Source organism: Gobio gobio (assembly GCF_949357685.1).
Source record: "Gobio gobio genome assembly, chromosome: 3".
In the NCBI taxonomy this organism is placed as follows: Eukaryota; Metazoa; Chordata; class Actinopteri; order Cypriniformes; family Gobionidae; genus Gobio; species Gobio gobio.
Window position 1 is genome coordinate 11,555,113 of NC_137099.1, and position 24,273 is coordinate 11,579,385.

General features: G+C 38.2%; 2 protein-coding genes across 5 annotated transcripts; both read left to right on the plus strand.

Annotated features, from left to right (window-relative positions):
* Positions 1-10,054: 10,054 nt before the first annotated feature.
* mylz3 (myosin, light polypeptide 3, skeletal muscle) lies at positions 10,055-15,882 on the plus strand. The gene is made up of 6 exons (XM_079812001.1): positions 10,055-10,440; positions 10,814-10,844; positions 12,444-12,587; positions 12,707-12,877; positions 13,786-13,863; positions 14,328-15,882. Exons 1-6 carry the CDS (start codon positions 10,438-10,440, stop codon positions 14,354-14,356), a joined length of 456 nt encoding a protein of 151 aa, XP_079668127.1. The 5' UTR covers positions 10,055-10,437; the 3' UTR covers positions 14,357-15,882.
* An 890-nt stretch (positions 15,883-16,772) lies between these two features.
* On the plus strand, positions 16,773-23,789 carry pcnp (PEST proteolytic signal containing nuclear protein). 4 transcript variants are annotated; one of them, XM_079812000.1, is made up of 6 exons: positions 16,846-16,918; positions 17,567-17,665; positions 17,738-17,894; positions 18,009-18,083; positions 18,746-18,801; positions 21,473-23,789. In XM_079812000.1, the coding sequence occupies exons 3-6, from the start codon at positions 17,826-17,828 to the stop codon at positions 21,579-21,581; spliced, it is 309 nt and encodes a 102-aa protein (XP_079668126.1). In that variant the 5' UTR covers positions 16,846-16,918; positions 17,567-17,665; positions 17,738-17,825; the 3' UTR covers positions 21,582-23,789. The 4 variants fall into 4 exon arrangements, with proteins under 4 accessions (XP_079668124.1, XP_079668125.1, XP_079668126.1 ...); XM_079811997.1 differs by having other exon boundaries at positions 16,868-16,918; positions 17,591-17,617; positions 17,686-17,894; XM_079811998.1 differs by lacking the exon at positions 17,567-17,665 and having other exon boundaries at positions 16,773-16,918; positions 17,686-17,894.
* Positions 23,790-24,273: the final 484 nt, after the last annotated feature.

Below are 24,273 nucleotides of genomic sequence, written 5' to 3' on the forward strand. Positions count from 1 at the left end.
CCAAAACCACAATTTTTACCAGACTGTAAACATGTTTTTCTGCTGTAAAGTTGGGCATTTTAACATGGAGCTCAATGAGATTCTGCTCCCTTCTGGAGCCTGTCTCTAGCGGCCAGTCGAGGAATTGCAGTTTAAGTCACTTCCGTATTGGCTTTAAGAGAAACTGCGGGAGGTTGCTGCTTATGAGAAACACAGGCCGAGCGCCACAACACACTTGTAGCCAATCAGGAGCAGGGGGCTGTGTCCACTCATGATGGGTGAGGAGAGAGAGTGGGAGATTTGAAGCAAGACTAGAAAGAGAGATGGCTGAGAAACATTACAAAAGAGATGAGGTCAGGAATATCGCTGGAAAAAGGGTTATGATCAGGCAAGAGCTTTAGAACCCGTGTTAATATTAGAAAAGCTATCCAGCTCCGGAGTGACCTAAGCGGGAAGGCCCGAAAACAGATGCCAAGGTTGTTGAAAATAGCAGTTTGCTGCGGTTTTTTGTTTTGTTTCTAGACAGCCCCCAAATCAGCTGTGCTGTCATGGTGCGAATGACGCGAGTGATTTACATGTTAAGTCAATGCAGAGACGCGAATATGCATTCTGCGGCGCGATTCGTGCGAATGACGCAAATGGAGCGTTTTGAATGCGTGATTCGCGCAAAGTGTGTGTGCGTGTCCCCTAAAAATAAACACTTAACTTTGCCCTCAGCCTAAATGATTTGCCAGGGAACAAATTATAGATCCATGAGACCAAAGATCGCCCGTTACATATACACAAGACAAGTTCTAGCTCGAGACACACCACAGAGCCAGCGGCAGAAGGACTAGCTGAGGAAAGGCTGCTCTCGCCGGGGTAAACTAGCACTGAGCGCCGCTGATCCACTGGAGCTCACAACTCCGAAAACGGCAGATAAAATTTTCAAGTGGGCACTCTTTTTATAAATACACCACAGATTTGAGCTTTAAACAACTACATTATCGCCTGAAAAGGTCTTAACTACGTTGTCACACATTAACAGTAGATTTTAACAAAAAAGACGTGCAAACACAGCCCATGTCAGCCATTTCTCAACGAGACGAGCCGGCTAGCAGAAGCCCCTCCCATGACGCGAATTCGCATCTGTTGTGTAGTGAATGTCACACGCGGCGAATGAAGCGAGTAAACTCAATGTTCAAGCGTCCAACTTCGCGCTAATTATTCGCGTCCAGTGTGAACGCCAGATCAGTCTAATCAAGATAACTGTCACAACAACTGAAGGCCCGCCTCTCCATTCATTCGATTGGACAATGGGGAAAAAACGCAATTACGTCAGGCGCTTTTCTGCTCTGAGTTGATTATTTTTAAATTTTTTCAACTTCATGCGCTCAGAGCACTCCTTCAAAAACGCGAGGCGCAGCAGGCAGTTAAAACGGTGTTAAATACGCCCGGGGTGCATAAGCAGCGAGCATAACGCTCTCTGCCAAAAGAAATCTATTAAAAAAAGGCGCCTCTCACTGCAAAAACGCGTTCTGCCTAACATTGGTTTTGAGTGTCATTTGAAGCATTTTTTTGCTTCGCTTCAGCTGTTAAAGAGACATCCACTTTTCAGTTGCGTGTTCATGAGCCAATGAAGGGAGTGTTTATTGATTTAAAATATCAATAGTGTTCAGAAATCACTTACTGCACCTTTAACAATGTCAAGGCTTCTAGAAGTGACTGCCACAACCATTTGTCTCCACTGGATGGAGCTATGCAACTGCAATTTTAATATTATTTAGTACATATCTTTAGAAAGTCACTTTTTTTCATTTAGCTGTACTGAGATGTGTGCCTTATTTTATTTCAAACCATTTAATAAAAGGAAATGAAATCCACTGATGCAAAATGTAGACTTAACACAATTCAGTTCTCAATCCAGAGGGCTTTGTGTATTATTTATCAACATGATTTTTTTTTTTTTTGTGTGGGTTTGCAAATTGTGAGCAGTTCGATCAGTGGGTAGCAACTTAAAACTTCCACTTTTTTCCTCTACATGCAGGAAATGAAGTACTGAATCGAACAGTCTCTTGTTTTTCAAAATACTGACACTTAAGATGACCTAAGCTTATCGTAAAGTGGATTTTAGTAGTTTTGTTTGAAATTGTATACACTACCATTCAAATGTTTGGAGTCAGTATTATTTCATTTTAAAGAAAAATAATACTTTTATTCAGCAAAGATGCATTAAATTGACCAAAAGTTCAGTATAGACATTGACATTGTTACAAAAGAAAAATCTATTTCAAATAAATGCTGACTTTTTATTCATTTTAAGTCACACTTGTCATGGCATCACAAAGGAAGAGAGTCGAGAAATAAATTGCAAATGGTGTACTATGAGAATGGTGTCATTTATTCCGCAAGGGTGATGCAAACTTTCCTCTTTGTTTGAATGAATCAAAAGGATTGCTTTAACTTTTTTCCGCACTATAAACCCGGATAAGTTGGCGCAACTCAAAATGTTTAGATATTTGAAGTTTAAGCAGATTTTTATTTTGTACTCAAACATTTTAATTGCTTGAAATCTTTGAGTAAGCTAATTCATACATTTAATTTTTTTTTTGTAGTGGCAACTTGGCAAGCTTTAACTAGCCACTTCAACAAATGCTACCTTGTTTTGATAGCAATTGCTGAATGAGTACGACAATCTAGAACATCTAGAGCTCATGCTCCAAACAAAACCAATATAAGAGACTCCTCTAGCATAACGAAACATTAAACACTACTAAACCCCCCACTTAACATTAATCTTGCACAAAAAAAAACATTATTTTAACATTTACTCTCCCTTTTGAGTGTCATGGAAAAGCATGCTGGGAAATAGAAATCCCAGCCTAGTTTTAGATACATTTTAAAGGGTTAGTTCACCCAAAAATTAAAATTCTGTCATTAATTACTCACCCTCATGTCGTTGGACACCCGTAAGACCTCCGTTCATATTCGGAACACAAATGAAGATATTTTAGTTGAAAGCTGATGGCTGAGAAAGGCTTCAGATAGGCCACCATTGGCATTCAGTACATTCACACTTCCAAGATCCATGAAAGGCACTTAAAACGTCGTTACAAAGTCTATCTCACCACAGTGGCTCTACAATAATTTTACGATGCGACGACAATAGTTTGTGCGCAAAAAAAAATCAAAATAACACCTTTATCCAACTTGTTCTCGACTTCCGTGTGTGCCTCCACGACGCATGCGCGAGAATATGACGTAGCGCCGGCGTTCGGGAATCCATGAAATACACACTTAAGCCCCATTTTTAGCACTATGCCGAGACCTAAAGCACGATCAATGTAGAATTCAACAGCTTAGACACGCGCGTCTTCCTCTGCTTGTAAACAAATCGCTTCTGGGTCATGTGTCCGAACGCCAGCGCTACGTCATATTCTCGCGCATGCGTCGTGTTCAACTAAAATATCTTCATTTGTGTTCCGATTATGAACGGAGGTCTTACGGGTGTCCAACGACATGAGGGTGAGTAATTAATGACAGAATTTTCATTTTTGGTGAACTAACCCTTTAAGTTTGTCTAAATTAAAAGAAACCAGTTCATAAAACTCAAAACAATGAAACAATTTAGAGCACTTAAAATGTGTCCGTTTTGTGAACTCAAAGGAAAAAGAAAGTTCTAAATACTCAAAATGAATTTGATTGAACCCATTTGTTTGAGTTGGCGCTACTCCAACCAATTTTTTTATTGGGGGTTTAGGTTTATGGGGGGGGGGGGGGGGGGGGGGGTTTACAGTGCACAAGTGTTGAAAGTCTAAACTTTATTTTCTTGCTTGCTGGACCTTTTAATGCTTTAGAACAATCATGAAAAGGGGATCATTTAATTTTAATGTTCATTTTTCTGAAAATATAATTTGTAATCAAAATGCAAAACAGAAGCATTTTCACCAGTGCTGTCTTTTGGAGCCCACTGTATATTTCACATACAAAGATCAGTGAGTTGAGGGGTCGTTTACTCTCTTTACTTGAACCCCTCTGGCAAATCCAAATAAGGCTCATACTTTCTCAAGGGCCGATGGACAATGCTTGGCCCATCTGACGGCTTTTTTTAAACGCTGGACTCCTCAGTGTTCCTTCCAGCTGATCTGAGCTCAGTCTCACTCTATGTGGAGTGTAATAGCACCGGCAATGTCAGACATCGGAGAAACTGACCCATGTCAGAACAGAGCAGCGTAACCCGAGCAGCCGCTTTACGATCTGGAGTTTGCTCGCTTAGTTGAGCATGGGGGTGTAAGGGGCTAAGACGTGTCAACCACCCTTGAGGTGCTACCGTCCCTCTAAGAGAAACTCTATACCCCCTAAAAGAATGGCTAAATATAGAGCTCATCTGCCCAGGGGCGCGGTCTGCAGATCCATGACTTGTGCAGCGTTCAGAGAGAAGAGTCAATGTCTCGGGACGGGAATGGAATGTCTCTGCAATGGCTGCATTGGTAGTTTGTAGTAAGTCTAATTGACTGAAGTACAGCATGAAATATATGTTCAAAGAATATTTAGCGAAACCCTGCTGTGCACTGCAGACCTTCTATTCAAGACCCCAGGCTTGGATCCAAGATATATATTTCTTTTAAACTTTTATTTTCAGTGTAGTATTTCCAAAAATGTGAAATTGGGGCCTGGAGACACATACTGATGATTTACAAAGGATTAAACTGGTGGCTAATGTGTTATTTTGCAGAATGTCCAAGCTCCAAAGAGTATCACAAATTAAGTACTAAATATGTACACAACACTCCAGATATTGTAAAGTCATATGTGAGCAACTTGTATAGTAATATATACAGTGGACATCAAATCATAAACTCATATCAATTGAGAATGAAGTTAAATGAATATAAATAAAAAAACTGCACTGTAAATAAAACTCTTAAAGGGGTAGTTCCAACGCTATCTCACGACCAATTTGTACGCATTTTACGAGGTGGCTGATGACGAGTGAGGTCGGACAAATTCGTACGATTTGTCTAAACCCCAGTGACGGGTTGGTTTAGGGGTAGGTCATTCATACGAATTGGGCTACTCATAAAATATATACGATTTAGTAAAAATCGTACAAATACGTACGAGTGAGGTCGTACAAATTAGCCACCTCGTAAAATACAGTGGTGTTTGCCGCCTTGTTAAATATGATCAAAGATGGCTGTAAAAAATTTATCTGCATTGTTAATCCTTTTGATATATATATATTTTTTTTTAATTAGCAAAAATCTAACCTTTCATTGAAGTAAAAGAATTGAAAGTGCACTCTCAGAAAAAAAGTTACAGTGCTGTCACTGGGGCGGTACCCTAAGGCAGGGTTCCTCAAATCTTACCCTGTAGGGCCAATGCGCTGCAGAGTTTAGCTCCAACCCTAATCAAACACACCTGAACATGATAATCAATGTCTTCAGGTTCATTACAAAACTACAGGTAGGTGAGTTTGATTAGGGTTGGAGCTAAACTCTGCAGCGCATTGGCCCTCCAGGGTAAGATTTGAGGAACCCTGCCCTAAGGTACAAAAGTGAAAAGGTACATCTTTGTACCTTCCCCACCCCTAAAAGGTACATATTAGTACCTCAAAAGGTACATATCAGTACTTTAAGAGTGCGTATTAGTACCTTACAGGTACATATTAATACCTTAAAGGTACATATTAGTACCTTTTTTGTTTTGTACCTTAGGGTTCTGCCCCAGAGACAGCAATGTACCTTTTTTTTTGTACCTTACATTGAGGGAGGGAGGAATTATTGGGAACAATTATTTGCCCCCTTTTATTAAATACTTTTTGCAACCTCCTTTTCCAAGATAACCGCTCTGAGGCTTCTCCTATAATGCCTGATGAGTTTGGAGAACACCTGACGAGATCAGAGATCATTTCTTCATACAGAATCCCTCTAGATCCTTCAGATTCCCTGATCCACATTGGTGCCTCTTCTCTTCAGTTCAGCCCACTCATTTTCTATAGGGTTCAGGTCAGGGACTGGGATGGCCATTGCAGATGCTTGGTTTTGTGCTCAGTGAACCATTTTTGTTTTGATTTTGATATTTGTTTTTTGGATCAATGTCCTGTTGGAAGATCCAAACATGGCCTATTATAAGATTTCTAGCACAGGCTGTCAGGTTTTGATATTTTATCTTTTGGTATTTGATCGAATCCATAATGCCATGTATCTGAACAAGAGGTCCAGGACCTTTGGCAGAAAATTTGGCCCACAGCATTAAAGATACAGTATTTCATTTTACATATGGGGTACTTTTTTATCCCATGTGTGCACCAAACCCATCTTAAGGGTTTGCTGCCAAAAAGCTTGTTTATGTTTGTTTCATCTGACCATAGAACGTTTGAAAAGTAACTGACACTTCTGGAACTTCAAACGAGACGGGTTCTATGGTCAGATGAAACCAAAAGAAAATAGCTTTTTTTGGCAGCAAACACTTCAGATGGGCATAAAGGAGTACCCCATGTGTAAAATATGCTGTAGGATTGCTGTGGACATCTTGTTCAGATACATGGCATAATGGATTTGGTCAAATACCAACAGATAAAAAAAAATCAACCTGACAGCCTGTGCTAGAAATCTTATAATGGGCCATGTTTGGATCTTCCAACAGGACAGTGATCCAAAAACAAAAATCAAAACAAAAATGGGTCACTGAGCACAAAACCAAGCATCTGCAATGGCCATCCCAGTCCCTGACCTGAACCCTATAGAAAATGAGTGGGCTGAACGGAAGAGAAGAAGTGCCAACATGGATCAGGGAATCTGAAGGATCTGGAGAGATTCTGGATGAAGGAATAATCTCTGATGTCTTGTCAGGTGTTCTCCAAACTCATCTGGCATTATAGGAGAAGACTCTTGGCAGTTCCCCAGGAGGTTGCAAAAAGTATTTCATAAAAGGGGGCAAATAATTGTTCCCAACGTGTTTTGAAGAAAAACATTTTCAATTATTTTACTTCAATGGAAGGTTTGATTTTTGTTAATGTTTTTAATAAAACAATGCAGATTTATTTTTGAAGCCATCTTTGATCATATCTAACAAGGGGGGCAAACACTTTTTCACACCACTGTATGTATGAACTGCCGTGAGATCGGGTTGGATAGTTCACCCAAAAATAAAAATTCTGTCATCATTTACTCACCCTTATGTTGTTCCATACCTGAGTTAAAACAAGAGAAGATATTTTGAAGAATGTCGATAACCAGACAGATAACCACTGACTTCTATAGTATTTCATTTTCCTGCTATGGATGTCAATGGCCGTCAACTGTCTGGTTACCAACATTGGGTGACGGGGTGAAGTCCCTTAAAGGGATAGTTCACCAAATATGAAAATTAGCCCATAATTGACTCACCCTCAAGTCATCCTAGGAGTATATGACATTCTTCTTTCAGACGAATAAAATCTGAGTTATATTACAAAAGTCCAGGCTAATCCAAGCATTAGAATTGGATTCATAGTTGCTCTGTTTTTGAAGTCCATAAAAAGTGCATCTGCACATCAAATAACGTGCTCCACGCGGCTCTAGGGTGTTAATAAAGGCCTTCTGAAGCGAATCGATGCGTTTGTTTAAGAAAAATATCCATATTTAAAACTTTATCAAGTAAACTTTTGACTGACCGCCTTCCATGTTCAATTTATGGAAAAATTGTTGAAAGTTCCCCTGCGGATCGAAAGACTAACGCGACCAGGTAGAATCATCATGAGTTTCACTTTCAACATTCAACTCTTTTCCACGGAAGGCGGTCGGTCGAAAGTTTACTTGATAAAGTTTTAAATATGGATATTTTTCTCACACAAACGCGTCAATTCGCTTCAGAAGGCCTTTATTAACACCCCGGAGCTGCGTGGAGCATGATATTTGATGGGCAGATGCACTTTTTATGGACTTCAAAAACAGAGCAACTATGAATCCAATTCTAATGCTTGGATTAGCCTGGACTTTTGTAATATAACTCAGATTTTATTAGTCTGAAAGAAGAATGTCATATACACCTAGGATGACTTGAGGGTGAGTAAGTTATGGGCTAATTTTCATTTATGGGTGAACTATCCCTTTAAAAAGCAATGACAACTCTGAGAAAGACAGAACAACTTAATGATTGATCTGCTAAATTTTGGTTCCTTGCCACCGTCGCCTTTGGCTTGCTTAGTTGGGGACACTAAATATTCAACTATATTCCTGATCTGCCTGCATTGACACCACACGAGAATTGGACTGAGCTGGACGATGACATCACTGTTTTCTCCAGAGCTTCTGTCCAGCCGAATCAAATTCTGTTGCATAATTTTCCTGTTACCACTGAAAAGCTGCTTTGAAACCCTCTGTATTGTAAAAAGCACTATATAAATAAAGGTGACTTGACTAAATGTATGACCATTTGTTTGAGCTGTTTCACAATGATATTTTAACGGTAAACAACAGATCCGACATCCGTGTGTGTCATTTCACTTGAAAGCATGTAGTATTTGGACACAAGCCAAGTTTTCACTGCGTAGGTGACAGAATATTAAACCAAGTGAAGCACAAGTCTTTCTCAGAACTAACTTCACTTCTCTGAGCCATTTTTGCAATGACATTTAATCAGCCGGTGTCATGGTAGTTCAGTGGATGAAGTCAGTTCAAACCGGTGTAACCATAGACTTTATCACATTAACTATTAACGTGATCCACTAATGTTTGACAACTACAATGTCCAGGTTTTGTCTAGTTCACATACTATTTTTTAAAGAATAGTAATGCAGTGTATAGGGTGCAAAATGCAGTTAGCACTACCACTCTGAATATTGATTTTGCTAATAAGACATGTTCCTGGATCAACATAAAAATTCAGTCCTAACCCTATCCCTATCCCTAAACCTACACTCAAAAAAAAAAAGGTTCTATATGGCACCAAAAATGGTTCTTGGCTCGTAATCATAGGGGAACCTTTTTTATTGCTATATAGCACCAATTTTGGTTCTTCAGAGGTTCTTCACCGGTTCTTTGACTAAGGTGCTATATAGCACTTCTGAAGAACCGCTGAAGAACCTCTGAAGCACCAAAATTGGTGCTATATAGCACTAAAAAAGGTTCCCCTATGATTACGAGCCTTTTTTTAGAGTGTATATAGCACCAATTTTGGTGCTTCAGTGGTTCTTCAGCGGTTTTTCAGAGGTGCTATAAAGCACCTTAGTCCAAGAACCACTGAAGCACCAAAATTGGTGCTATATAGCACTGAAAAAGGTTCCCCTATGATTACGAGCCTTTTTTTAGAGTGTATATAGCACCAATTTTGGTGCTTCAGCGGTTCTTCAGAGGTGCTATATAGCACCTTAGTCGAAGAACCTCTGAAGAACCACTGAAGCACCAAAATTGGGAACCTTTTTTAGTGCTATATAGCACCAATTTTGGTGCTTCAGTGGTTCTTCAGTGGTTCTTCAGCGGTTCTTCAGAGGTGCTATATAGCACCTTAGTCGAAGAACCGGTGAAGCACCAAAATTGGTGCTATATAGCACTAAAAAAAGGTTCCCCTATGATTACGAGCCAAGAACCATTTTTGGTGCCATATAAAACCTTTTTTTAGAGTGTAACCCTGACCATAACTTATCATAGGGAAATGATCAGTGAATAACACTGATGTAGAATCACCTAACCCTGGTTGTAAGCCTAAACTTGTCCCTCAACCCCTCGGTTGATTGGAATGTTGATCCAGGTTCATGTTGTATTTGGTGAAGTCACGTTCACCTTCTGAATGTAACCAGGGTTTACCTTGAATGTTGGTTTCACTTTCAAGTATTGGAAGCCCTCAAACAACACCCAACACATTACATCTGTCAAAGAACTGCTCACATTATTCGCAATCGCATTATAAAAATAATTCAACAAGAAAAAAAAAACTATTACTGTTTTAACATGAATGAATTATATTTTGAGAGAGAAATGTGGCCAAAGAGCAAGTTCATTCATGCCGTGGTAACAGGCCCCGAGGAGTGTTTTTTCTGGCTTGCCATATAACCATAAGTGGCCGAGACCACCATATGCAAGTTATAAATATCAACACTGTAATCAAAAGCCTCCCTGAGACGCCTTCAGTGCATGCACAGAGCCCATAACAGGTGACATCAGTATCATCCCTGGCTAGGGATACAAAATATGCCGAAACCGTGTAAATAAAGACAATGCATGAAATTAAAATGCTGACCAAAGCCAAGGGGTCTTACAAGCAGCCTGGAGCATAATCTAAAAATACCACCACGCATGTACACTGGAGAAAGCAGCAACCTTCCTTCCAGCTTGACCTAAGAAAGTTAAAGAAGTTCCACGGCGTCACAAGATCCGCCCCGTGACATCATTAGCATAGCATAAATAAGAAGGAGCTCGACCATGGCTCAGGACCACTCTCCTGGGACTCCGGCTTCTTGACTTCTGCCCCTCTGCTCCTGCACCCCAAAACTACATCATGGTGTGTACTTGGATTACGCTTGCTATTTTATCGTACCTTTTTCATGCTCGTCTGGCTCAAAAAACTGGCAATAAGCCTACTGAAATGAAGTAGGACACCTTTCTTCGATTTTCAAATTGACTTTGTTGGGGAAAAGACACTACGGTATCATAAAGAACCCCGATCTGTTTGTCAGTGTTAAAGAGAAAATCATGCAGCTGATTTATCCCTTGCTGGATACATGTGCACGTTTGAAGCAGCTATTTTGCTGATGTCCAAAGAGGGCTTATGTTTCCAAATGTCTTTTAAATAATTCCTTAGTTCAGACTAGTGTGTATTGTGAGATGTCGGCAGGTTTGCCAAAGGGACTGATGTATTGTTGTCTTTCTGGCAGGCTGGAGAATTCTCTGCTGACCAGATTGAGGGTGAGTCTTCAAACATTGGAGTTTATTATGATGGGGAAATGGCGTTATGACTGTACCCGTCTCTTTTCTTTTTGTTACAAATGTAATGGGAATGTTAAAAATGTCATTAATTCAGGATGAAAGACTTGTATTCCTTATTAGAGTGGAGAATTACTTTGGGAAGCTTTTAAATATATATGGGCATTTTTAATAATACTATACTAAAAATGATAACATTTTACAAAAAGGTTTCATTTGTTAACATAAAAAATATGTATTACGCATTTACTAATAATGTTAATCTCAACATTTACTAATACATGATTCAAATCAAAAGTTGTATTTGTTGATGACCTAACAAAGAACAGTTTTAATTTTATTAATTAATGTTAACAAAGATGAACAAGTACTATTACTAATGTATTGCTCATTGTTTGGTAATATTAGTTAATGCATTAACTAACCTTAACTAATGGAAAGTGTTAACAGAAAATTAGTATTGGAGAATATCTCTAATAGTAACCAAAATATTACAATTGAGGACAATACTTTTGTGGGGCTATTATTATTATTAATATTACTACCACTACTACTACTGGTTGTTGTTACTGTTTATTTCGTAATTTATTTAGATTTTTATTGTTTTATGAAATACAGACTGCATGGCAACCCTTTTTCCTCAATTAATGTTACATCAAAATATTGGAGGAATCTGTATAATTTTTTTTAACCTAATTTAACCCATACAAATTAGTTTTGCTGGTATAAATTGATGTATTTAGGTTGATTTAGTGATGCTAAATAATATGTTGCTATCAAAACCTGTTTAATTTAAGCAAAAAGCAGGTCGACTGATAAATTGAGTAATCAGTGTGTAGAGTAGGAATTATTTGCCATGCCATGTTGCAAAGTAGTCTGATCAAAAGCATAAATTTACTTCTCTACAGAAAGAATTCATACCTAACCCCTCGGGCAGTTCACAGCCTGATGTTACTCATTTAGGATGCAGAAAGTATGCGGTTGGTTGTGGGTGTAGGTTACGTTCCTGTCAGCATTCTTGCGTTTGACTTGGGTCCGTCGAAGAGCGCCATATCCATGTAAGGCAAGGGCTACTTTCTCCGAGGGTATCGCCTGTCACGTCACGCATTAAGTGCCACCTTCATCCAACGGCGGGGCACAGCTGTCAGAGCACAGAAGTCTTAGGATGCTATTTTTCTGTCAGCAGATCACTTTCAACTTAGTCTCCCTCACGGCCCATGGAAATGCAGTTGCTAAGCTCTTTTTAATTTTGCTTCCTTCCTCCTCTGCTGCGTGCACAGTTGGCAGAGGAGGAATGTGTAGGAGGCAATGTTAGGACGTGAAGTTTCCTTGACCTCGCCTGTTTTGAAAGCGATAAGATAGATAGATAGATAGATAGATAGATAGATAGATAGATAGATAGATAGATAGATAGATAGATAGATAGATAGATAGATAGATAGATAGATAGATAGATAGATAGATAGATAGATAGATAGATAGATAGATAGATAGATAGATAGAATGAGATTAAAACCCGTCTTAAAAATGTCTATCTACTTTCAGATAACTGAAAAAGTCCCTTGTGTCCTTCTGTTACAGACTTCAAAGAGGCTTTTGGTCTCTTTGACAGAGTTGGTGACAGCAAAGTTGCCTACAACCAGGTTGCCGACATCATGCGCGCCCTGGGTCAGAACCCCACCAACAAGGACGTGAAGAAAATCCTGGGTGACCCATCCCCTGACGGTATATACTACTATATTTATATATTATATAATACATAATACTAGCTTAAAACGAATGGACACAATTTGAAATGCTTTACAAACCCTCACTGATTCGTGTGTGGGACCGTGTGCACACAGATTATGCCAACAAAAGACTCGACTTTGAAGGTTTCCTGCCCATGCTGAAGGCTGTTGACGCCATCCAGAAGGGTACCGTTGATGACTACGTTGAGGGTCTGCGCGTCTTCGACAAAGAGGGCAACGGCACAGTGATGGGCGCTGAGCTGCGTATTGTGCTGTCAACACTGGGTGAGTGAAAATGAAACGATTATGTAGTTAACACAATGAGCTTAAAAGAAAATGGCCTCATATACTCTGCTTATAAAAAAAAGTTAGTGGTATTTTACTATATACACTACTTTTCAAAAGTTTGGAGGCAGTAAGTCAAAGAAGTCTCCTGTGCTCACCATTGCATTGATTTGATCAAAAATACAGTAAAATATTGTTATAATTCAAAATATTTTTGATTTGAATATAGGGTAACACTATTTTACAGTGTCCTTGTTAAACGTTACATGAAGTTACTATAGTAATTATTATAAATTCTGCATAATTACAACAAACCTAATCCTAACCATAAACCTATAGTAATTATTATTACTCATACTTAAATGTAAAACATTTAAAATCTTAAAACCTTAAAATAAAGTGTAACCTGATGCATTTTAAGATGTAATTACATCCTGTGATGACTAAGCCATCTCTCCAGTCTTCATTGTCACATGATCCTTCAGAAATCATTGTAATATGCTGAATTGGATCTAAAGAAACATTTGTATTATTTTCAACGTTGAACACAGTTGTGACGATTAATATTTTATCCGTGAGATCTGTGATGCATTTTTTAGGATTATTTGATGAACAGAAAGTTCAAAAGAACAGCATTTATTTGAAATAGAAATCTTTTGTCACATTATAAATGTCTTTACTGTCACTTTTCATCACATGAATGTGGCCTTGCTAAATAAAAGCATTTAAAAAAATGTTTTAATGGGAATATATATACCAGTTTTCTATTGATTAACAAACAAATATGGCTGTGAATTATATTCATTTGATTAAAAGTACTGAATTATTACCATATTTATATACCATTGTAATCTAAGGTATTTTAATCTAAGATTTGTCTTAACCGATACCTTTCATGGCACCAACAGGTGAGAAGATGTCCGAGCCCGAGATTGACTCTCTCATGCAGGGACAGGAGGATGAGAATGGCAGTATCCACTATGAGGGTATGTGTTTGGAAAACCCCTTCCGTTTTAAACCTTCACTCTTAAAAATGAAAGTCCTTCATTGCAATCTATGGTTCCATGGTGAACCTTTAACATCCCTGGAACCTTTCCATTGCACAATTTTTAAATGTTCTTCACACTTAGAAAAACAATGGTTATTTTAAGAATAATTCAATGAAAGATTATTTGTGGAACCAAAAACGGTTCTTCTATGGCATCACTGCGAAAACCCCCTTTTGGAACCTATATTTTTAAGAGTGTTGTAACTTGTTTTAGGACACGCTGCATAACAGTGACTGTACTGACAGTCTTTTCGGCACTAATTGGAATGATAAGCTCATCTGTTGGCTGCTCACCTGTCACTGTATCATTAGGACCATTATTTTTAGAAGCCACCTCAGGCCTTGTATGGCGAGCCAGTGGGGATGTTCTTTTCTTATGCACGTCTGCTTCTCCTCTTACAGCTTTCGTCAAGCACATCCTGTCCGTGTAAGAGGCTGTCCGTTGAGGGAGTGGTGAAGAAGGCTGAAATATCTGCAGACCCCATGGTGTCAGGACATCCATTCTGTTTCGAAGACCAATCAATAAAAAGGACTATGGGATGTCACTTCTAAACCATTCAGTTTTTTTGTTTTCCTTTATTTGTTTTCTCCCATCTCGCCCACCTTTTTGGAAGTTACATCGTCATGCAGTTGACCCTCCTTGCCTTCTTGTTCCGCCCGGGGCGGCTGTCCGCAGTGGGATGGAGACCGGGGAAGAAGGAAAAGGCCACTCATGAAGTGAGGGTTGGTTTCCTCTTTCTCCACCCATCCGGGGTTACAACAGCACCGCCAGCTGTGTGTTAAAGGCACATGACATTGCTGTGGTCAGGCTGCCGATATTCCCCATCCCAATTTTCACACAGTCATTTCACAATAAACCTTTTTTCCAAAAGTACACAGAGTTCTTCCTTTGTATGCTAACCGAAATTGATCACAATGTGAAACACAAATGTATGTTAAAGTTCTAACTAAGCGATGCTTATACGGGCGATGCAAGTTTGAATTTGGCTTGCATCATTTGCAGATCTCAAATAAAAAAATAAAATGATGATGCATGTGTATCTTTAAAAATAATTAAGCTTAGTTTATGTTGGAGGTGAAAATCATCCATGCTGGATAGTCTTTCTGAAACTGTATACATTTTGTGAGGCCATCTTTGCCGGAAATGCAATGTGAGTTACTTAATCAGATTACTTTTTTTTTCTTCAAGTAACTATAAAGTAATGCATTACTTTAAGCTGAGTAACTTTTTCAAATGCAAGTTACTTTGTTTTCCCATTTATTGACAGCTCTCCTGTCCTCATATTGAGAGAAATCGGAAGTAAGTGCAGAGGTGTGTGTGCTGTGTAAACATGGTTACTGTAGTTCTACTCACTCGCACAAAAAACAGATTAAGTTTTCCTCAAAATAAATTTGTGAAATGCAAAACTATTATGCAAACCTGCAGGGTTTGTTTGAGCTGCACCCTTTACTGTACTGGTGTGAATTTGCATTTCCTTAAGGCTTATTCATTCCACTTTTGGTGTGAAAGGGCCTTTACATTTGATTAAAAAAATTAAAAAACAAACAAGCAAGCCCAGCCAAGGTGAGAAAACAAAACGCAACACAACACATTACTTTACACATTACGTTTTTAGGGACTAATGCAATATAGTAAGGAAAAGTATAGCAACATATAAAGGAATAAAACTGGACATTAATATGGAGAATTTGAGTCTGTATTCATATGCAACAGGGTCCCAAAAGCCTTTTCTTTGCGTCGGGCGGTTCTTTGCCTCCACGTTGTGCATTAAAATCATGGATTATCCCTTACTTAATGTTAATTTCAACATTTACTATACATTATTATTATTAAAAATCAAAAGCTGTATCTATATTATTTAATGTATCTAAGCTAACACAAAAATAAGAATGAACATCAGAATTTGTATTACCTAACGTTATCACATGTTAATAAATATGGTAACAAATGTATTGCTCATTGTTCGTTAATGTTACTTCATGAGAGCTGCGCTGTTATCAAAAATGTTGTAGATTTACACTGAATTTATTTCTGTTCAAACTATATGCAAGCACCTTTAATTTAATTTAATATTTGACTGATGACACAGGGGGGAAAAAAACTTGTGACAAGACCAATAATAGCCACATACAAAACGCTTAGCAAAAATCTCTAGACATAGGTTATATAGTTCTTTATTTTACTTTGTTTTAAAGGGATAGTTCACTTCACCCATAAATGAAAATTTTGTCATCATTTACTCACCCTCAAGTTGTTCCAAACCTGTATGAGTTTCTTTGTTCTGCTGAACACAAAAGAAGATATTTAGAAGAATGTTTGTAACCAAAAAGAGAGAGCAACCATTGACAGTATTTTTTTCCCTACTATGGTAGTCAATGGTTGCTCTATCTGCTTGGTTACAACTTACTAGCATTCTTCAAAATATCTTATTTTGTGTTCCGCAGAACAAAGAAATGTATACAGGTCTGGAACAACTTGAGGGTGAGTAAATGTGACAGCATTTTTATTTTTGGGTGAACTATCCCTTTAATGCTGTTTACAGTGCCATTATCCACTTAAAAGAACACTTCAAAAAGATTTTAAAAAAGCAGCAGTCAGATAGATAGTTCAAAGAGTCATTCAAAAAGTAGACAAAGGCAAGGTATTATTGTGATTTTAGACATGATACCACCCATGGTAACACGATAGTCTTCTGTGAATTACCTTGAATATCATCTAAATACCGTGTAAAATGAATATTATCATTTTCTCACTACTGTCACTTCATTTCCAGGATTTTATGTAAAATAGATTATTTTACGGGGTAGTTTGCTCATTCTGTACGCTAGATGGGGTGGTTTATAAGCGGATGAGCAAGGGCAGCACAGAGGAGGGTTTTTTTCTTGTTGCGACTGCAGAGGTGTTTTGTCCTATCCGGTTGCCGTACGTGCTAAGCAGATTCATACGATGGCGAATGTGAAGTGCTGCAGCGAAGGCCCCTCTAAAGAAGGAGGTGAAACTGCCAAAACTGGTTTTATTTTGCAATTAATATACACTCGAAAGTGTTCGAGAATATTTGTAGTACTTGCATTTTTGGATGTAGGTATAAAATAAAGTTATAGCCATAGATTTGGACTTTCTTGTTAACTAAATTTAGCTGCTAGCTAAGTTAGCTGGTAACGAGCTGTGTTTACAGATGCGTAATATTTAACAGTAATATTCTATATACCTTTACGACACTAAATGCATAACAGTGTTGCATATTTTATGTCCAGCTGAAATTTACACAGTGAACCCTTGATCCATACACTAACACGAGCTCAGAAATTACCATGGTTTTTGGATTTGTACCATAGTAGAAACGTTACCAAAAATAATTTGTGGAAGTAAATACTATGGTACATGCATTTCAGTACATGCTATTTATCTATTTAGCATCTTATACTATCATTGTTGTGTTCTTGGAAATGCCTTGACGTACATATGATAATTATATGTTTTAGTGATTCTACCATAGTAAATGCCATAGGTGATATGGTAATACTTATTATGGTAAATATCAAAGTATTATGGTATTACTGTTGTATCTGTCAGTCAGTTAAGACTATTTAAAGACAAATAGTGTTAATCAAATGATTCAAACTAATCAATTAGATTTTAGGCTCAACAGCATCTCTCTGAGCAGGTCCTCCTGGCGTCCCTCATCTTTCAGGTAACTGTAGCTCACCTTTGGTCTCCAAGGCAACAGTCGCTCACCTTGGTAAGTTGTTTCGCCTCCAGCAGGACCAGAAGAGAAGGGAAGCAGTGTGAAAACTAAGACTGTCTCTTCCAGCAAGGCATCAGGGGACAGTCTGCGAAAGCGGCCTGCTCATGAGACCGACTCAGAAGATGAGGCTGAAAGCAAGCCAGCGCCCCCTAAAATGTTTAAATCGGGGTTTAGCATGACTGCAAAGAAGCCTACGTCCATCTCTATCAAGCTTGGAGCAAGTGTATGTATATGTTGTTCTGTATACATTCTTCTATATAGATTTAAAAAAACAAATGCTTCCTTGAGTTTTGGGGAAAAAAATGGTTTAAATGGTGTTTTATTCCTCCCATTTTAGAAACCTAAAGAACCCACACCTGCCTTACCTCCCAAGAAAGCTGGCCTTGCATCTGTTTTTAACGAGGATGATGATGTACGTGTCATTCTTTAATTCATTTTTTTTTTATATTAATGCTGTGTGTGAAGTAATGTAGTAATTGATGAATGTTGTGCTGTGCTCATTAAATTTTCTTATATTTAATATTACAAAGTACGTGCATAATTAGGCAAGTTGAGATTCTGATATTTTTTCCAAGCAAATTTGACCAATTCCAAACCACATCACTCTCAATAACCACTAATAATTTTTTCTATAATACAATTCATATTATTATAGCCTTTTGCCATTTGATAATATTTTATTCTTAACCTGTTTTTTGTGACCCTGCTGTCCAATGGTCACGCCTTAATTTTGAAATGTCTGTAGTATTGCATCCTTCTCATAGGCATTAAATTATTTTTGACACTAGTGTTAAATGTCTTTTTTAGCCCATTTTACCTGTAAAAAAAACAACCCTATTTAATAATTAGTTATCTGAATATATGGCGTTTTTCACTTCCGTCCCTTGTTAACAATGATATATAATTAGTAAATTATTATATGCGACGTATAATAGAAGTTAAGACTCCTGTGGTTTGGAATTGGTCAAACGTGCTTGGAAAAAAGTATGATCAGAATATCGACTTGCTTAATAATTTTGCATGCACTGTATGATAAAATGACAGTTTCCTAACCTTTTTAATTTCATGTTTCAGAGCGAGCCTGAAGAAATGCCACCTGAGGCAAAGATGAGGATGAAGAACATTGGCAGGTTGGATTTAATTTTACTTCAGTTAAAGGGTTAGCTCACCCATAAATGGAATTTCTCTCATTAATTACTCACCCTCATGCCGTTCCATACCTGCAAGACTTTAGTTCATCTAAAGCCGGGTGCACACTGCGATTTTGGCCCTGATTTGGCAGTCTGAGACAAATTTTGCAAATCCTAAAAGATTCCTCTGATCCTAGGCTAAAATCTGAAGTCTTGGATCGTTAGTGTGACATGTTCACCGGCAGCCGATTAATGGCCGCTGCGATCAAATTTTTACCTCAGATGAATTTCTAGCAGTGTCAGAAGATTTGGCGTACAATCCTGCAGTGTGACTTCTCCTACAACGACTGTCAAATTATCTTCATTTTTCAAGACAAACTATGACCAAAATGAGTGCTTGAGATTTCTTTGTAGCCACCATTTCAATCCCGCGTGTAATGCAGCTCACTGTCACCGAATGTGTCATTGATTGATGATATAAAACTCCGGACAAGTTTTCTTGCAAGCGTCCGTTTTTAGCGCGGCTTGACTATCGTACAGCCTAACATTTAATGACAACTTAGATCTTACAGTGTGACATGGCTTACAGCGGGGATCATGTTCGTATAGTCTGACGAGGAACAATCCTAAAGAACTATCAGGGCTCCAGACTAACTTTTTTCACTAGGAGCACAGTGGCCCCCGACTGAAAATTTTAGGTACACAACCAGAAAATTTAGGGCTGCACACCGTAAATCAACATGCTAACCAAATCTACTAATTTCCACTGTACTACTAAATACTTTGATAACAGGGCTCCAGACAAACATTTGAGAGCAATGGCACCAGCACCTGATTTGGTGGCGCTGGAAGAAAATGTATCATGAGTTTAATTTAATCATAAAATTACTATTGTTTTGCAAATTTAACAGTGAAGCGCTGAGCTTGAATTATGCAGAAAAAATGAACTTTTATTAACAACAGTAATGTGCAAAAACCTCATTTTTATAAGGAAAATTTTAATATTCCACTCTTATTTAATGTATTATTGTTCTTCTATGGTATCATACTGAACTAAAAGGAACACTCTTTACTTGTTTTCTGTGTAATCCAGTCACAATTTGAAGAAAAGTTTTTTTTGTGACTTCCTACTTTTTTCTAGCATAGAAATCTAGACGCACCCTAGCGGCAGAAAATTTATTTTGCCGCGAGTGTAGTCTAGCAACTCTCGGTAGAGCTGAGAGCTGGAAAAACCAAACTGGTCAGGCCAATCACAGCGTGTGTATAGAGTCGGTGGGCGGGCTTAACATAATGACGGCACGTCACGGCAGAGTTGCGGAGGTCCTGCGTGCTACCCGTAAACAAAGCTGACGAACAGCGGTCTTTTGAATCGGCTTTGGCCACGACTCTGGAAGACTTGGAGTTAAGAAAAGAACAAAGAACGGCACTGAAGTCATTCTTAAGAAAGGAAGATATGTTCGAAGTTTTGCCTACCAGATACGGCGAAAGTCTATCAACTAACGTTAGCTAGGCTTGACGGCTTCACCTTTTTCTTCGCTCTGATTGGTTGTGGCGGTCATGGAGCTATCAAATTGCGTGCAGAGGGAATTTGAAAGAAAGCCGTTTATCCCGCCCCTCGGATTGAGCCCTGTCAATGGTGAGTTTCCAGACCAAACATCTTGATGTGGGTCTGGGTTGTCAGGCCAACTTTTTTCCATAAATTAAGGAGTGGAAATGTCCAAGTCAAATAAGTGTTCCTATGCCGCCACCTACTGGTTATAGTGGTATTTTTTTATTTTTTGCCATTAAGTGGCCAGCACCTTTTTAAGCTTTTAGTTTTACAAATCATCACACTAAAAATAATAAGCTTTGAAGTGCTGGAAAAAGTGTGAAGCGCTTGAAAAGTGCTTGAATTCCAAAAAAGGTTGTAGATGAATAATGTAAAAAAAACAAAAAAAGAAAAAACATTCGACTATTTCTTCCACAATACCATGGGGTGTTACTACATTAAATCCATGGTGAATGTTTATGATTTGTGGACTGAAACCCCTGAATGTTTCTTCTGGTCTCCACGTCAGCTCTGTTTGATCTGATATCTGTGGTTTATAACAGAGAAGTTTATCTCAGCGCTGTTTAGTAACGGTATCGCGAGATCGGCCCATGTATGAGCTCGCGCTGCGACGTCTTATTATTGCTCCGAGCTGATAACCGGTCCGCGCAGCACAGCTCAAACGAGTAGCGTGGTTCCATTCCGCTTTTGTTTCGTTTGCCGTCCGCTGTTTCTCATATGTAACAGAAATTACAGCTGTTATCAGTTTGGGCAAATTCAGTCGCTCCAGCAGGAAAAAAGGTCCATTACGTCGCAGTCTGGAGCCCTGACTATTATAAATCGTACAGTGTGCACCTGGCTTAAGGTACACAAAGTAAGATATTTTATGATGGAATCCCGAGAGCTTTCTGACCCCTCCATAGACTTCAACATAATTTCACGTTTCAACGTTGAAGTCTATGGCGGGGTCAGAAAATATCTTACTTTGTGTTCCTTAGATGAACAAAAGTCTTACGGGTTTTGGAACGACATGAGGGTGAGTAATTAATGACCGAAATTCAATTTTTGGGGGAACAAACCCTTTAAGTTCTAGCACTATACAGCATTGTTGACAACCTCCTCACAAGCTGTTTTTATTTTTAGAGAAACGCCCACATCAGCTGGACCCAATTCCTTCAACAAAGGAAAGCAGGGATTCTCAGACCATCAGAAACTTTGGGAGAGGAAGCTCAAAGCCCAGACAGACCAGTAGTGTCTGGCTTATTTCAATAGCTTGCTTTTTGGCACAAATGTTTGTCCTTTTGTCTCTTGTTTGATGAACATTGTACAAATGTATATATGTAATGAATGTTTATGCTATCAATCATCTTTTTATTGTAGCTATTTAGTTTTTTTTTTAACCACACTGTGGTTAAAATGCCTTCCTGTGTAAGGTGCAAACCACAACAGAGAAAATGAAGATGAACTTTATCGCTGTACACTAGAGTATGTGCCGCACCGATCCCTTTTATCATTTGCTTATAGTTTAGTTGTTCTCCATAGAAGGAATGCAGTGGCCCAGTGATTTAGGATTGCTTCTGTTTCGAGAAAGAAGACTGTAGTTTGTAATGTCACTAATAAATGAGACGTGCTTCCATTTTGTCGATCTAAAGAACGTTTTTTCCTGTTGTAATCAGTGTGATGATCAGTTTTTGTATGCAGTTTTTTTTTTTTTTTTTTATGTAGTTTACTCCTTTCAAACCTGTATGCTTTCTGTGGGACACAAAAGAAGATATTTTGATATGAACGTTTGGGTCCAAACAACACTGGACCCCACTGAAATTTTTTTAGACAGGACAATCTGAAATGAATTAAGTTCGGTTATAACACAAGAAAATAAAAATACTAGCGTTGAATATGCTTTGGTTGTAAACAAATAAAAATAAATAAACAATTGCATTAAACTCCGCTTAACAATAGTCATTATTATTATGACATTTTGTGGTGCCATGAAATTTTATTTTCAACATTTGTTGAAATACAGGTTCTGCTAACTCACTGGCGCTCTAAGATGCTACAATGTATTGCTTAAGAATTAGTACAAGAAACTTTTTCAGCACATCAATGTTTATTTATAGATCAAATTTAAACACCTGTGGCCTGTTGCACAAAGCTGGGGCCTGTTGTATTAACAAATTCAGGCTTACAGGATTAGTTTCTAGTTGACAAAACCAAACCAATCAATTCAGGCTTTGTTGGTCCCATGATGCTGATCATCAACTTTCTCTGTCAACTCAGGCTTTGATCCTGAGTTTAGCTGTGACATCAGTGGTGAACAGCCAATCACACGCTGGGGATCAGTGAAACTGAGATACATGAGAGCAGCAGTGAGATTCATTTATCTCTTCTGCAGGATATTACATGATTGAAAAATATTAAGATTTTAAACAAATTTACACAGCAAGAAGAAAAGAGCTGCCTGTGAAAGAATTAAATATCTTATACGTCAATGCAAGTAAAAGTTATGAAGTTAATTTATTGATTTTAAAGCTTATTTGTATGACCCTTTATATAGGCTATTTATATTTATTTTATTTAAGTGCCTATTAATGATTGATTAACTAAATTGATACATGTGTAAATGATTAAGGGTATAATAATTACATAAATTATATCTAAATTATTATTATAAATAAGCATTGTTAAAAGACAGTTGCTTTTAAAGCCGTTTGCTATGTAGTGAGTTTCCTTTCATTTGGAGTTCGAAACAGGGGGAGTGACTTTACTGTATCAGAGGTGTGACCCTTTGCTCACAGCTGATTGGTCCAATTTCGGTTTGAGATCTCTTACCTGGAGCAGGTTAGCCATGGAGTGCAAGTTACTATGCAGATGAACACGGCTAAAAGCCAAACCACTTTAATGGTACCTAAAACCCAGGATTAGCACAAACTAAGCTTAAACATATCTGGCTAGCCAGCTAAACCAGCTTCATGGAATTGGCCCCTGGTTTCAGTTGCTACCCAGGCAAGTTCGAGATTAGTTTGAGCAAACTCTGGTATTTCTTTGATTCACATCATGCATTGATATAGTCAGATATTCTTTCAGCTGCCTTCTCAAACTTTCGCTGCAGCAGAAAGTTATTCCTGCTTTGTAAACACATTTAATTTCATGATCATTTTCTAATCGATCTCTCAATATTCAGAAGAGAAGTGAATCAAACGGACACTGTGATTGGCTGTTTGCCGCCCGTGTGACACTTACAGGTGCATGCGCTTCAGAGTTAATCGCAAACTCTGGATTAAACCTGAGTTGACAGAGATCGTTTATACCAAGCCGTTGAACTTGATCTAAACCAGGTTGGATTTATCTGGATTTGTCAACTCTGAAACTCAGAGTTTGTTTAGCTAGCTTCATGCAACAGGCCTCTGAGGTAGACCAACGTGCTTTACAGTGGATAAAAGAATCCAACGAATTACAAGAGAACAAAATAGAGAAATAAAAGCAAAAAAAACAATAGGCAATCGACACTATAAAAAGACCCAAAATAACACACTAAAGGAATGTTAAAAACAAAAAAAACAGTGAGAATAAATGTCTTAAAATAGGATTTAAAGGCATTGACAGATGGTGCACACTTAATGTAAAGAGGAAGGCTAATCCAAGGTAGTGAAAGTGCAATCACCAAGATTTTTAAGTTTAAATCTAAGGATGTAGCTCTTTACGGAGCAATAAATCAGTGAAGTATTGAAGTGCCAGAGTTTTAATCTGATACTTGACAGGCAGTCAGTGTTAAGAAATTAAAATAGGTGTAATGTGGTCATGTTTGTGCTTCCCTTTGATCAGTCTAACAGCTGCGTTTTGTACCAGCTGCAGACGAGAAATGGAAACCTGAGAAACGCCATAATACAGTGAATTTCAATAGTCGAGACGATGTTGCAAAGGCATGGCAAAATTTAAGCTGCAGT

Bases quoted from the DNA above. Each gene is read 5' to 3' on its own strand.
- pcnp (XM_079811997.1), top strand. From the start codon at position 16,873: ATGGCGAATGTGAAGTGCTGCAGCGAAGGCCCCTCTAAAGAAGGAG. The intron at 16,919-17,590 runs GTGAAACTGCCA...CTCTCTGAGCAG, and splicing joins AGGCCCCTCTAAAGAAGGAG to GTCCTCCTGGCGTCCCTCAT. The intron at 18,084-18,745 runs GTACGTGTCATT...TTCATGTTTCAG, and splicing joins TTTTTAACGAGGATGATGAT to AGCGAGCCTGAAGAAATGCC.
- mylz3 (XM_079812001.1), top strand. The intron at 12,588-12,706 runs GTATATACTACT...GTGTGCACACAG, and splicing joins GGGTGACCCATCCCCTGACG to ATTATGCCAACAAAAGACTC. The intron at 12,878-13,785 runs GTGAGTGAAAAT...TGGCACCAACAG, and splicing joins TATTGTGCTGTCAACACTGG to GTGAGAAGATGTCCGAGCCC.